At 48.1% G+C, this 15,440-nt stretch overlaps 1 protein-coding gene across 1 annotated transcript; it reads left to right on the forward strand.

Moving 5' to 3' along the window:
• Positions 1 to 4,512: 4,512 nt before the first annotated feature.
• Positions 4,513 to 15,118, forward strand: ARMCX4 (armadillo repeat containing X-linked 4). Its single transcript, XM_030934520.1, has 7 exons — positions 4,513 to 4,610; positions 5,106 to 5,172; positions 6,284 to 6,363; positions 6,699 to 6,782; positions 7,139 to 7,194; positions 7,539 to 13,204; positions 13,385 to 15,118. The coding sequence occupies exons 4-7, from the start codon at positions 6,709 to 6,711 to the stop codon at positions 14,765 to 14,767; spliced, it is 7,179 nt and encodes a 2,392-aa protein (XP_030790380.1). The 5' UTR covers positions 4,513 to 4,610; positions 5,106 to 5,172; positions 6,284 to 6,363; positions 6,699 to 6,708; the 3' UTR covers positions 14,768 to 15,118.
• The last annotated feature ends 322 nt before the right edge of the window (positions 15,119 to 15,440 follow it).

The raw sequence follows: 15,440 nt of genomic DNA on the forward strand, positions 1-15,440 counted from the left end.
AAAAGTACAAAAATAGGCTGGGCGTGGTGGCATGCGCCTGTAGTCCCAGCTACTGGGGAAGCTGAGGTGGGAGGATCACCTGAACTCAGGGAAGTCGAGGCTGCAGTGAGCTGTGATTACACCACTGCACTCCAGCCTGGGCAACAGAGTGAGAACCTATCTCAAAACAAAACAAAAAAAGGACAATCTTTTGTTGAGTCTTATACTAGCAATAATTACTAATACAGATGGTCCCCAATTTATGACGATTCAACCTATGATTTTTTTACTTTAATTGATGGTGCAAAAGCAATACACATTCAGTAAAATCTGTACTTCAAGTACTCATACAACCATTCTGTTTTTCTTTCAATATAGTATTCAGTAAATTACGTGAGATATTCAACACTTTATTATAAAATAGGCTTTGCATTAGATGATTTTGCCGAACTGTCAGCTAATGTGAGTGTTCCGAGTAAGGTAGGCTAGGCTATGATGTTTGGTAGTTTGGATGTATTAAATGCATTTTAGATTTATGGTATTTTCAACCTATGAATTTATTTGGACATGGCCCCATTATAAGTTGAGAAACATTTGTACACAGTGTGCATTAGGGTGTGGGGAAATAGATCCTGTCTTTTGTTTGATGGGGGTATAAATTGGCCCAGCCTTTTTGGAGGACAGTTTGGTGGTACATCCATTAACGATATAAAATCTCATATCCTTCTTTTGGCAATATCAAATGTTTAAAATCTCATACATTTAACCAAATAATTATATTTATGTAGAATATCCTAAAGAAATTCTTCTACCTGTTGGCAAAGCTGTATGTGCCAGATTGTTCATTGTAAACTTGCTTTATTAGCTCCAGATCCAGAACTCATAATATGAAGCAGTTAAAAAGAATGAAGCAGCTTTAAATGTACTGGTATGTAGAGCTCTTTGAGACATAACTTTAAGTGAAAAAAAATCTAGTTGCAAAACAGTATGTTAATTATGATCCTGGTCAGGCGTGGTGGCTCATGCCTGTAATCCCAGCACTTTGAGAGGCCCAGGTGGTTGGATCACTTGAAGCCAGGAGTTCAAGACCAGCCTGGCCAACATGGTGAAACTCAGTCTCTACTAAAAATACAAACATTAGCTGGGCATGGTGGTGCACACCTGTAATCCCAGCTACTAGGGAGGCTGAGGCATGAGAATTGCTTGAATCCGAGAGGTGGAGGTTGAAGTGAGCCGAGATCGCGCCACTGCACTCCAGCCTGAGTGAAAGAGCAAGACTCCATATAAAAAAAAATCTCATTTGTATATTTTAATAAGACATGTATGTGTATATCATGTATACAAAAGGTTAACACACCAAACTTAAAATGGAGAGGTAACTGTGATTTGGGTAAGGATAGGGGAGTTAAAGTGGTACTAGTGCTTTTTCTGGGTTTGAATTTTCTTTTCTTTTCTTTTTAGAGACAGAGTTTCACTCCATTGCTGGTCTGGAGAGCAGTGGTGCAATCACAGTTCACGGTAACCTTGAATTCCTGAGCTCAAACAATCCTCTTGCCAAGTAACCTCCCAAGTAGCTAGGACCACAGGCGTGCACCACCAAGCCCAGCTATTTTTTGTTTTTTAATAGACAGGGTTTCCCTATGTTGGGAAACCTGTGTAGGCTGGTCTCAAACTCTTGGCCTCAAGTAATGCTCTTGCCTCAGCCTCCCAAAGTATTGGGATTATAGGCGTGAACCACCACACTTGGCCTTGGGTTTGAATTTTATACTAGAATTGTACTCTTGTGGAATTTGTATGTAAAATAAACAGCAAATAATAAAACACCCCAATTATCTTTCCACCGGGATACACAGACCTAACTCCATCAGCCACATTGTATAAATATAACATGATTTATTTCGTCTCTCCCCTATCAATAGCCATTTTTTGTTATGTCAGGTTTTTTTGTTTTTGTTTTTGTTTTTGTTTTGACAGAGTCTCATTCTGTCACCCAGGCTGGAGTGCAGTGGCGTGATCTCGGCTCACTGCAACCTCCATCCCCTGGGTTCAAGCAATTCTCCTGACTCAGATTCCCGAGTAGCTGGGGTTATAGGCGCCTGCCACTGCACCCGGCTAATTTTTGTATTTTTAGTAGAGACAGGGTTTCACCATCTTGGCCAGGCTGGTCTTGAACTCCTGACCTCGTGATCCACCTGCTTTGGCCTCCCAAAGTGCTGGGATTACAGGCGTGAGCCACCACGCCCAACTGTTTCAGTTTTTTAAAATCTTACAAGCACTGCAAAAAAAAAAAAAAAAAAAAAAAAAAAAAAAAAAAAAAAAAAAAAAAAAAAAAAATTCTAGTATATATATCTTTGTGAAACTGTGTAGATATATAGGTTGGCTAAATTCCAAGAAATTGAATTATTAGGTCAAAGATTTTGTGAAATATTATAGTTATCATTTAATAGAGTTTGCCAAATTGTCCTATATAAAAAGGTTGTATCAATATCTGCCTCCAACAGAGTAGATGAGTGCCCACTTCCTGACAAACCAGTCAACAACATTATCAAGTTTCTAAACTTTGAGAAAATCATACTTGAAACATGGTAAGGCATAGTTGTTTTGATTTGCATTTCTGTGTTTGAGCATCTTTTCATATGTTTATTAGTAATCTGTATTTATTTTCTGTGAACAAATCTGTTCATGTCTTTTGGCACATTTTTCTATTGGGTTGTTTATCATTTTACTAATGATATGTAGGAGCTTTTAGATTATTACAAGTTAGCCTTTTGACAGTCAATGTTTATGGTTTTTTTTTTTACTTTACCAAAGCTTAAAATTTTTATTCAATTAATTTATCAATATTTTCCTTTGGCGGAGAAAGTGAGTTCGTCACTGGCAACTGAGTTCTGAAAAGTCATTAGTAAGATTGTAAGGCACTAGGACTTCCTTCCTTGGTTCTTGAAAGGGACTCCTCCACACAGGGGCCCCTCACAGTGGAGCCCCTCCCTCTGGGGTGTCATTTTTCAATGTTCTAAGAAAGAGGCTGCCTGGAGGGTCTATATTTGGAGTATGACTCCTCAGTAGGGACAGGTGGATGCGTGGGGACTAACTTTTGCATATTTGGTCCTTGAGTTTTGGGATTATTCTGAGGGACTTGTATGGGAGGTGCAGTGAAGTTGTAACACAAGGCAGGACGTGAAAAAACTTCTTTTTCTGGGCAACTGCTTGGGATCCTGTACATTGCCCTTCCACTTGTGAGGGGAAAAAAAAATGACACAGACATTAGGTGTGTTGCAGTGATTCACAGTCACCCACAGACCCTCACCACCATCTCCACTTGAAAATATTGAACACTCGCCACTGCTAGGGTAATGTGTAGTACATGAATGGCAGACACTGGCAAGATCTTAAGTGTTATGATGGATGAAAATTCCACCTGTTAAGCCTCCTTTCTATCCAAGCTCTAGCAGTTGGTCGTTCCATGGGTGTGGTGAGGCTGATCTGATTACATGCTTATGTAAAATCCAAATAAAGCCCCTCGAATGGAAAACAGGTTAATTTGGGAAGTCACTAGTAAAGCAGGTTAATTTGGTAAGTCACTAGTAAAGCAGTAGGGCTCATCAGGAGTTGGGTCTTAAATATATCCTCTAGGAGTCTTCTCTGAAGAAGGTCTTAGACACCTGAAAAAAGACGCTGAGTTCAGCCAGAACCTCAAAAGTTACAAATCACTTGTGTAAAATTGTCAAGATTAGAAAATGAAATGTCTTTCCAAAGATTAATTTATAGATTATATTGAAAACGTGCTGGTTTTGTTTAGGACAATTTTGTATTTAAAATGTCAAGAATTACTAGTCTGTTTTAAAAACTGTGAAATAGTTTACAGTAACTAGAAAACATTTTAAAATGTGGCACAAAATAATGTAAACAAAAGAATGAGTCATTTGTTATTTTTACGCCCTGAATATTTTTTGTGTCAAATGAAAATGGCTATACTGTATTTTCTGATTACAAATTAGAAAAGAATGTCATATTAAAAGAAAAAAAAAGGATCACAAAAAAGAAAGTTCAAGCTCTACTTGCACCTTCTGCTTTCTTTCCTGATACCCCCTTCCACAGCCCATTTGGTGCAGGCATTATACTTAGAGAGGGCAGGTCGTGTAGGGGGCGGGTGGGGATTGCTGGTCTTACAGCCTAAGAGAGAAAGAAAGCATTACTCAAAGAAGAAGCGGAAAAGGCCACAGTCAAGGTCCCGGAGTGGGTAGGGGGATGCAGACCCTCCCCTGTAACTGAAGATGGGTAAACTCCAACCGCAAGGCGATGATGCCACTTGTGGGCCCTCAGATTGGAGAGGACTGAGATGAGTGACAAGGGCGTGCGCACTGGGGCACCGAGCACAGACAGGAGAAGGGGGATGTCTGTGCGTGCGAAGTGGAGGAGGGGGTAGTTCCTGGTGACTGGCCGCCAGCCCTTGGTGGGTGGTAGGGGGTGGTGGGGAGGAGGACGAGCTCGGCGGTGACGCGCGGTCCTCACGTGACCCGGAGCTGCAGAGCTACGCAGCCTTCAGTGCAGTCGTCACTCGCGTCTGGCTACCAGCTCCCCGCTGCCCTGCGCTCGGCGGGTTGGCATCGGGCCCGGGGAAAGCGGAGCAGGTAAGGGCCCCGGGGCCCGCGTGCCCTGTCCAGGCCTGCAGAAGCTCACTGACCCGGGCAGCGGTTTCGGGGCTTGAGGGGACGGTGGTCTATGTTGCCTCAAGTTCGAGGAACCTTTGCCTCTGATTCTCCTTAGCCCCCCTGCCTCTGCCTACATCTGTGCAGGCGAACTGTGGGCTTTGATTTGTGGGGAGATTGTCTCCGCCAGAGGGAAATACAGAGATTGAGATGCCCATCACTCAAATCACTGGCCACACATGTCCGCTCGCTTCCTGCTCAATTTAGTGGAAGGGATGCGCCACGGTGGCGTTTGCAGAGAAAATGGTGGGCCTTAGAGACTGGACGGTGGGGTTGGTAAGGGTGGTGCCTCAGACTGTGGGGAGGGACGTTTGATAACCAGGTTCCTGAACCCGGAAAGGCGAGTATTGGGATCTATGTCCTGGGCTCTAGACCAACACTAAGTGGTTTTACTCTCTCCTGTCTGTCGGACGGTAGTTCGGTGTGGAACTGTTTGCGGCGAGGAGAAAGGAAGGAGAGGAGAAAACTGCACTGGATCACGGAGGTTAGTGGGCGTACAGGCACTATCTGAACCGTTGGAGTTCTATATGAATTCTACGACAGGAACTTAGGTGCGGTTGTCTGATTGGGATGTGGGGTGGTGCTAGCTTGAGGACTTTCCCTAAACTGCATTTTACTTACCAAGCTTAGGACTTTTAAATTGTATGTTGAAGATCAATAAAGACAGCAAATTTTCTACAGATGGTTTTATTTGCATTTCAGATAATATTGAGAAAAGATAAATTGTATTAAATAATATTACCTTTTTTTTTTTTTTTGAGATGGCCTTTGGCGGGGAAGGATAGTGATTTTGTAGAAGCAAAAGGCTTCCCCTATAGCTTTTCTCTTCTGCTGGAGACTTCTAGAGATAGGTTGAAAGGGACATGGACAACAGTAGGCTGTGGTTCTAGAGTATGGGATCTAGGGGCTCCCATCTCTCCTGCCATCCTCCAGTTTTCCAGATCCCGCTACCTACCTCACCATCTTGGTGAAGGAAATGGTGGGCTTTTGGGGAAATCCCTAGAACCCTACAGGTGGTTTTAAAATAATTTGCCTTGTCCGGCCCAGTGGCTCTTGCCTGTAATCCCAGCACTTTGAGAGGCCCAAGCAAGAGGATTGCTTGGGCTCAGGTGTTCAAGACCAGGCTGGGCAACATAGCAAGACTTTGTCTCTACATATAATTTAAAAATTAGCTTGGCATGGTGGCACAGGCTGTAGTTCCTGCTATTCGGGAGGCGGAGGTGAGAGGATCTTTTGAGCCTGGGAGGTCAAGACTGCGGTGAGCCATGATCGTGACACTGCACTCCAGCCTGGGTGACAGAGTGAGGCCGTGTCTCAAAATAAAAATAAAATAAAATAAAATAAAATAAAATAAAATAAAATAAAATAAAATAAAATAATGTGCCTCTGTCTGTTGCCTTTTACTTTTCCTGCCTCCCTTTTCCATCCTTCCCATTTCAGTGCTGGGGAAGCCCCAGGCTTTTTTTTTTTTTTTTTTCCTGCCAGCAAATGGGTCTCTAAATCCAGACAGGCAGGTACAGGGACCTATATCTTAGATGGTAAAGTGTCACAAGTACTTAACATCCACTCTCTTCTTTTTCTCCATCTGTTCCAAGGTCTTCCCACAGGCCTGCAGTAGGGCTGTTTACCATTGGAAGCAAGGGAAAGAGGAGGAGACCAATCTAGAAGGATGGAGGTTGGTGTGAAGCAGGGATAGTCTCTGGGGATGACAAGAGAGGGTGGGCATAGGAGGTGGCTGAGATTTAACAGGATCTCAGTGGAGTGCTGGATTGCCACAGTGCTGCCATGCCTCCTGTGGATTTCAGTGCAGGAAATGATAGGAATATGGGGGTAAGGGTGGGCTGGAGTACGACTGAGGGAAGACTTGATGGGGGGACCATGAGATGGTACACATTCGTATATTGAGCCTGGGCTCTGGCGAGGCAGACATTGGGGTCAGGGATCAGGGTGCTTGTCTGTTCTACCAGGGACTTGGTTTCCATTACCTACTCTTTGTTTACTTGTCCATAGATCTGCCTGCATGTCTGCTACAGGGCGTAAGATCACTGGAAGCAAAGAAACAAAGAGGAGATTGCTCCTGATCAGTATAGACTGGTAAGAGTGTGGGGACTGCCTGGGTAGACCTCTAGAGTGGGTTGGTGGAGACCAGTGTGCATCCAGTAAGGACCAGTGACCAGTCTGAAGGATGAGGATCCTCAGCCTCTCCTTTTCCAGCCACCTTTCCCACCATCCCTGTCACTTACTCCATACCCTCACCTTAATTCTGGTACAGGGAAAAGAGTGTGACAGCGTCTTGGGGAGTGGGGTGGACTGAGAAGGGTAGAAAGGTAGTTTGCTAATAATATGCCTGTCCCATCAAGAACAAACTCTCTACTCCCATCTGTCCCTCCATCTGTCTGTCTGTCTGTCTCTAGGTCCAGAGATCTCATGAATTTATTTATCTACTTTAGGGTGTATTGCCAAGATAAGCAAGAGGAGAGGAGGGAACTGCCTCAGATCATTACAGGTTGGTATGAGGGTGGGGCCCTGTAGACAGGTGACCAGAGTAGGTCCAGTAGAAATCAAAGTCTGGGACTTCTCGGTTGCTCCCATTTATCGTCAGACCTCCTACCATCCTTTCTACTGTTCATTTGGTGTATGGAAATGTGTATAGAAGTACCTTGGAAGAAAATTATTGGTTATTGGGGAAGGTGGAGACAGGATGAAATAAGAGGAATGGATAGGCTGCTAATCATCCTCTCTTCCACCAAGCACATGGTTCTACCCTTTTCTGTTCCTATATGTATCTATCTGTATGATGCAACAAAATCAGAAGAGAAATTTTAGTCCATTTCCTTCCTCCACTTCTAGGTCCACCTCCAGTGGCAGCTGTAGTGGCCTTTGAGTGGCTGAAGACCAGCACCCTCACAGGCCTACACCCACAACTACCACTCTCTTTACCCCAGCCCAAGTGCGCTCTACCATACCTTGTTCGTGCTTTCAGCAGGGGTGATTACATGGGCCGCACTCAGGAAGTGGGCTGGGTGACTGCAGGACTGGTGATCTGGGCTGGCACCTGCTACTACATTTACAAATTTACCAAGGGAAGAGCCCAGAGTGTGAGGACACTTGCCAGAAATGGATCCACAGTTAAGATGGAGACTGTTGTTGGGGTACAGAGCCAGACCTTGGCCATAAGTGAAGCAGAGATTAAGACTAAACCCCAGGCTGAGACTGGAGCAGAAACTGGAACAAGAGGTGGGCCTGGGGCTGAAGTAGAGACCAAGGCCACTGCTATAGCCAGACACAGAGCCAACTCTCAGGCCAAAACAATGGTTGAGGCAGAGGCAGAGACTCAATCTGAGTCCAAAGTGGTGGCTGGAACACTGGTCATGACAGAGGCAGTGACTCTGACTGAGGTCAAGGCCAAAGCCAGGGAAGTGGCCATGAAGGAAGCAGTGACCCAAACTGATGCTGAGGCTGGCAAAATAGTTAAGAAAGAAGCAGTGACGCAGACCAAGGCTAAAGCTTGGGCACTGGTTGCCAAGACAGAGGCCAAGAGAGAAGCAATGACCCAGACCAAAGCTGAAACTCATATATTGGCTGAAAAAGAGACAGAGATTAACAGAGTAATGGTTACACAGAGTGAGACCTTGGCAGTACCCAGTGAAGTGGTCAAGATGGGGGCCACGAACAAGACTGGAATTGTGGATGAAACCAAGACAAGAGCTCTGGAAGAGACTGTGAGTGTGGCTAAGACTCAGTCTGAGGCCAGGCCTGGTGCCACAGTTGATGCTAGGGGAAATCCCAATGGCATGTCCAGGGAGGTGGCTGGAGTGGACATGAAGTCCTGTGCACAGTCTCAGGCTGTCACCAAGATCAAGGGTGATGACATGCCTGGTGCTGGGATTGAGGACATGGGGAATTGCAAAACCATGTCTAGGGCAGAATCTGGGGCAGACATGAGGGCTTCTGCTCAGCCTCAAATTGTTGCCAAAACCCAGACTGAGGCCATTCCTGCGGCAAAGGTTGATGCCGGGAGTAACACCAATGCCATGTGTAAGGTGGGGGCAGGGGCAGATGTGAGAGCTTGTGTACAACCTCAGACTGTGGTCAAGAAGCAGGATGAGGTGACTTCTTGTGCCAGGGTTGATGGTAGGGGAAATACCAATGTCATATCTAAGGCGATAACTGGAGCTGACATGAGAGCTGCTGCTCAGCCTCAAGCTGTTGCAAGCGCTCACGCTGAGGCCATGTCTGATGCCAAGGTTAAGGACAGAGGCAATCCCAATGCCATGACTAAAGCAGGGGCCAGGGCAAACCTGAGGGCCAACTCCCAGGTTGAGACCTTGCCTGATGCCAGGGATAAGAGCAGAGGCAATCCCAATGTTATCGCTAAGGTGGGGGATGGAACAGACATGTTGTCCTGTACACAGCCTCAGCTTGTGGCCAGTGTTCAGGCTAATGCCTTGTCTGATGGCAGAATTAAGGTCAAGGGCAATGTCAATACCATGCCTAAGGAAGGAGCTGGGGTGGATATGAAGGCTCAAGGTATGGCCCAGAGCCAGGGTGAAGCCTTACCTAATACTAGAGGTAAGGCTAGGGGCAAAGCCAAAGCCAAGTGTAAGACAGGGTCTGGGATGGACATGAAAACCTGTACACAACCTCAGACTGGGGTTAAGACCCCAGCTGAGGCCTTGCTTGATTCCAGGGTTGATGGTAGGGGCAATCCTAATGCTACTTCTAAAGCCGGGACTAAGGCAGACCAGAGGGCCTGTGGTCAGCCCCTGGTTGTGGCCAATCCCCAGGGTGAGGCCTTGCTTGGTGCCAAGAATAAAGTCAAGGGCAATCCCCATGCTGTGCTTAAGGTGGGGGCTGGAGAAGGTACAGCAGATTCTGCCCAGCCTCAGGCAGTGGTCAGTTTCCAGGGTGAGGCCTTGCTTGGTACCAAGAATAAAGTTAAGGGTAATCCCAATGTTGTGCTTAAGGCAGAAGTTGGAGCAGGTGCAATGGGCACTGCCCAGCTTCAGATTGAGGCCAGTTCCAAGGGTGAGGCCTTGCTTGATTCTAAGAATAAGGTCAAGGGTAATTCCAATGCTGTGTCTAAGGCAAGGGCTGGGACAGATACAACAGGCTCTGTCCAGCCCCAGATTGTGGCCAATTCCCAGGGTGAGGTCTTGCCTGGTGCCAAGAATAAGGTCAGAGGCAATTCCACTACTGTGCCTAATTCAGGGGTTGGGCCGTATACAACAGACTCTGCCCAGCCCCAGGCTGTGGCCAATTCTCAGGGTGAGGTCTTGCCTGGTGCCAAAAATAAGGTCAAGGCCAATCTTAATGCTCTGTCTAAGGCAGAAGCTGGGATGGGTGCAACAGGCTCTGTTCAGTCCCAGGCTGTGGCTAATGCCCATTGTGAGACCTTGCCTGGTGCCAAGAATAAGGTCAAGGGAAATTGGAATGCTGTGTCTAAGGCAGGGGCTGGGATGGATACGAGGGGCTCTGCCCAGACCCAGGCTGTAGCCAATTCTCAGGGTGAAGTCTTGCCTGGTGCCAGGAATAAGGTCAAGGGCAATCCCAATGTTGTGTCTAAGGCAGGGGCCAGAGAAGATACAATGGGCTCTGCCCAGCCTCAGGTTGTGGCTAACTCCCAGCGTGAGACCTTGCCTGGTGCCAGGAATAAGGTCAAGGGCAATTCCAATGTTGTGTCTAAGGCAGGGGCCAGAGAAGATACAATGGGCTCTGCCCAGCCTCAGGTTGTGGCCAACTCCCAGCGTGAGACCTTGCCTGGTGCCAGGAATAAGGCCAAGGGCAATTCCAATGCTATTTCAAAGGCAGAGGCTGGGGCAGGCATAATGGGCTCTGTCCAGGTACAGGTTGTGGCCAGTTCTCAGGGTGAGGTCTTGCCTGGGGCCAAAAATAAGGTCAGGGGCAATTCCAATGCTGTGCCTAAGGCAGAGGCTGGGGCAGATACAGTGGGCTCTGCCCAGCCCCAAGCTGTCGCTAATTCCCAGAGTGAGACCTTGCTTGGTGCCAGGAATAAGGTCAAGGGCAGTACCAATACTGTGCCTAAAGCAGGGACTGGGGCAGGCACAAGGCACTCTGCCCAGCCTCAGATTGTGGCCGGTTCCCAGGGTGAGACCTTGCCTGGGGCAAGGGACAAGGCTATGCCCAGTTCTGAGGCAGAAACCACAGCAGAAGATGAGGTCTATGCAAAGCCTGAGGCTGAGGCCATGCCCATTTCTGAGAGTGAGGGTGGGTCAGGCACTCAAGCCTGCAGAAAGACTCAGCCTAACATCCATGACTACTACTGGAATGGGATTGGTGTTGAAGATTGGATTGCTGCTGAGCGGTGGATCAAATTTAGATTTCAGACCATGGATGGAGACTGGGAAAATAGCGTGTCCTGGGCTGATGATGAGAATGAAGCCAGTATTGGGTCCTGGAGTGGGGTTAGTGATAAGGCTGGGATTATTAGGTCTTGGGCTGTGGCTTGTGATGAGGCCAGTGTTAAGTCCTGGGCTGGGGCCAGGGCTGAGAATGAGGTTGGTATTGGGACTTGGGCTAGAGCTGGGGAGCAGGCCAGTGGAGGGCTCTGGGCTGGGGGTCAGACTAGTGAGGGGACCTGGGCTGGGGACAAGGCCAGTGGAGGGGCCTGGACTGGGGCTGAGAACCAGGCCAGTGGGGGGTCTTGGGTACTCGCTGGGAGTCAGGCCATTGGAGAGCTTTGGGCTGCGGGTCAGGCCAGTAATGGGTCCTGGCCTGGGGGACAGGCCAGTGGGGTGTCCTGGGTTGGGGAAGAGGCTATTGGAGGGTCCTGGACTGGGGCTGAGAACCAAGCCAGTGGAGGGTCTTGGGCTGGAGCTGGGGCTGGGAATATGAGTAGTGTTTCATACTGGGCTGGTGTCGTGGATCAGGCCAGTGGAGGGTCCTGGGCTGGGACTAGTGATCAATCTGGTGGTGGGTCCAAGCCTAGATTTGAGGATCAAGCCAGTGGAGAAGGGTCCTGGGCTGGGGCTGGTGACCAGGCTAGTGGAGGGTCAAGGTTGGGGCCTGAGGACCAGTCCAGTGGAAGGTCTTGGGCTGACACTGCAGACCAAGCCAGTGGAGGGTCTAGGCTGGGCCATGTAGATCAGTCCAGTGGTGGGTCCTGGGCTGGGACACTTGATCAATCTGGTGGTGGGTCCAAGCCCAGATTTGAAAATCAGACCACTGAAGAAGGGTCTTGGGCTGGGGCTGGTGGCCAGGCTGGTGGAGGGTCCAAGGTGGGGTCTGAAGACCAGTCCAGTGGAAGGTCATGGGCTAACTCTGGGGACCAAATCAGTGGAGGATTCTTAGTTGGGGTTGTGGACCAGGCCAATGGAGGATCCTGGACTGGGGCTGGGCATCCAGCTAGTGGTGGGCCAAAGCCTATATTTGAGGATCAGGCCAGTGGCAGAGGGTCCTGGGCTGATGCTGGGGACCAGGTTGTTGGAGATTCTAGGCTGGGGCTTAGGGACCAGTCTAGTGGAGATTCCTGGGCTGGCACTGGGGACCAGGCCAGTGGATGGTTCTGTGTTTGCCCTGGGAGTCAGACGAATGGAGGGTCTTGGGGTGGGGCTAGTGGCCAGGATGTTGGAGGGTCTAGGCCAGGGCCCACGAACCAGTCCAGTGCTGGGTCCTGGGATAGCCCTGGGAGTCAGGTCAGTGGAAGCTCCTGGACTGGGGCTGGGGCTGTGGATCAGGTTGGTGGTTGTTCCAAACCTGGATTTGAGGATCAGGCCATTGGAGGGGGGTTCTGGCCTGGAGCTGGGGACCAGACTGGTGGAGGCTCCAGGCCAGGGTCTGAGGATCAGTCCAGTGGAATAGGTTCCTGGGGTGTGGCTGGTGGCCAGGTCCTTGGAGGAGCTAGGCCTGCAGACCAGTCCAGTGGTGGGCCCTGGGCTGGCACTGGGAATCAGGTCAGTGGAAGGTCCTGGATTGGGCCTGGGAATCAGGCTGGTGACTGTTCCAAGCCTGAATTTGAGGATCAGGCTTGTGGAGGAGGCTCCTGGGCTGGTGCTGGGAGCCAAGCCAGTGGAGAATCCTGGGCTGGATCTACGCCTGGGAATGAGGCCATTGGAGGGTCTAGGATGGGATCTGAGGACCAGGCCACTGGAGGATCCTGGGCTAGATCTGAGGACCAGGCCAGTGGAAGGTTCCAGGTCAGTGTTGAGGTGGAGGCCAACGAAGGATTCTGGTTTGGGCCTGGGGCTGAGGCCGTTATAGGGTCTTGGTGCTGGACAGAGGCGAAAGCTGATATTGTGTCCAAGCCTGATGATAATAATGAGGCCACTACTACATCCAGATCGGAGGCTGGGGAATTGGCCATCATTTGTTCTAGGACTGAGGCTGAGAACAAGGCTAGTAGTGGCTCCTGGATTAGATCTGAGGAGGTGGCTTATATGGGATCCTGTGTAGGGGCTGAGGCTGGGGCTGAGGCTGAGGCTGGGGCTGAGGCTATGGCTGAGGCTGAGGCTGAGGCTGGGGCTGAGGCTGGGGCTCGGGCTGGGGCTGAAGCTGGGGCTCGGGCTGGGGCAGAGGCTGAGGATAGGACTGGGGCTGAGGCTGAGGCTAGGGCTGGGGCTGAGGTTAGGGCTGGGGCTGAGGCTGAGGCTAGGGCTGGGGCTGAGGCTGAGGCTGAGTCTAGGGCTGGAGCTGAGGCTGAGGCTGAGGCTGAAGCTGAGCCTGGGGTTAGGGCTGAGGCTGAGGCTGGGGCTGGGGCTGGGGCTGGGGCTGAGGCTGGGGCTGAGGCTGGGGCTGGGGTTTGGTCCTGGGATGGAGATGCAACCACTGTAGAGTCTAGGCTTGGGGCTGGGGAAGAGGCTGGTGTAGAGTCCTGGACCTTGGCTAGGGATGTGGGAGAGGATGAGCTAAGTAGAGAGTCCAGCCCCGATATTGAGGAGATCAGTTTAAGGTCTTTGTTTTGGGCTGAGAGTGAGAACAGTAATACGTTCAGATCTAAGAGTGGGAAAGATGTCAATTTTGATTCTGGAGCTGGGGATAACACCAGCATCAAGGATAAGTTTGAGGCTGCTGGTGGAGTTGATATAGGGTCTTGGTTCTGTGATGGTAATGAAAATACAAATGAGGACAAATCTGCATCTAAGGCTAAAGCCAAAAAGTCATCTGAGTCAAGAGGTACATATCCGTCCATGGTCCCTGGGGCAGGAATGGGGTCATGGGATGGAGCCATGATCTGGTCAGAAACTAAGTTTCCACACCAAAGTGAGGCCAGTTTCCCAGTTGAAGATGAGTCCAGAAAACAAACCAGGACTGGGGAAAAACCTCGGCCCTGGTCTTGCCGCTGTAAACGCGAAGCTAATATGGATCCACGAGATCTTGAAAAACTCATTTGCATGATTGAGATGACTGAAGATCCTTCTGTTCATGAAATAGCCAATAATGCTTTATATAACAGTGCTGATTATCCTTATTCTCACGAAGCTGTTCGTAATGTAGGTGGAATTTCAGTTATTGAAAGCTTGCTCAATAATCCCTACCCCAGTGTTAGGCAGAAGGCTTTAAATGCACTGAATAATATCTCAGTGGCTGCTGAAAACCATAGGAAGGTTAAAACTTACTTAAACCAAGTATGTGAAGACACCGTCACCTATCCCTTGAATTCAAATGTGCAGTTAGCTGGACTAAGATTGATAAGGCATCTGACTATTACCAGTGAATATCAGCATATGGTTACAAATTATATTTCAGAATTTCTTCGTTTGTTAACGGTGGGAAGTGGAGAAACTAAAGATCATGTTTTGGGAATGCTTTTGAATTTCTCTAAAAATCCATCTATGACAAAAGACTTGCTCATTGCCAATGCACCGACATCACTGATTAACATTTTTAGCAAGAAAGAGACAAAGGAGAATATTCTTAATGCTCTTTCACTATTTGAAAATATAAATTACCATTTTAAAAGAAGAGCAAAAGCATTTACCCAGGACAAATTCAGTAAAAATTCCCTTTATTTCCTATTCCAACGACCTAAAGCATGTGCCAAGAAACTTCGAGCTTTAGCAGCAGAATGCAATGACCCTGAGGTGAAAGAGAGAGTTGAGCTATTAATAAGTAAACTCTGATTTGCTGTATGTTCCCAAACAAATTTGAGTAACATTTTGGTTTTGCACTCTGGAAGTAACGCACATTGTAAATTGCATTATAACTTCGAAACTGATGTTACCTATGATGGTCTATAGCCAGACCATTTTATGAACACCAAATGAATTCAAGCTTGTACTAAAAATACATGTGTTGATTTTTATCTTGTCTGGATTGAGATATTTTTAGTATGCTTCATGAGCAGAAACTGAACGGATTCTTCATAAGTAAGGTAATCTTTGGTCCTTTGTGTGGACTTATGTTTATACATTTAAGACTTTATTTTTATGTCATCAATAAAGTTGTGTGTTTTAAGCAGCAGAAAAAAGTCATTGTCCTTGTCCTTGAGTTTATGATCTGTTTGGAAAGGCAAGATATATGGAAACAAAAAGATAGTAATAAAACTGGGAGCTTCCAATCACGGCCAGATGCCTCCTATCAGTGTTTAGAGGTGGCAAAAACTGCTGCAGGCAACAGTGCTCAAGGAAAGTTTTACAAAGGAGGGGGACCCTTAGGTAAGCTGGGCTTCAAGGATACAAAAGGATCAGAAGGGCACTCAAGATGGAAGGAGTGATGGGAAAAAAGGCATGGAGATGGGAATCCTTCTCCAGAGAGAAGTGCTGGCCTGCTGGAATGGAAAGTGTAGGGAGGGTA

Source organism: Rhinopithecus roxellana, chromosome 7 (assembly GCF_007565055.1).
Source record: "Rhinopithecus roxellana isolate Shanxi Qingling chromosome 7, ASM756505v1, whole genome shotgun sequence".
NCBI classification, from domain to species: Eukaryota; Metazoa; Chordata; class Mammalia; order Primates; family Cercopithecidae; genus Rhinopithecus; species Rhinopithecus roxellana.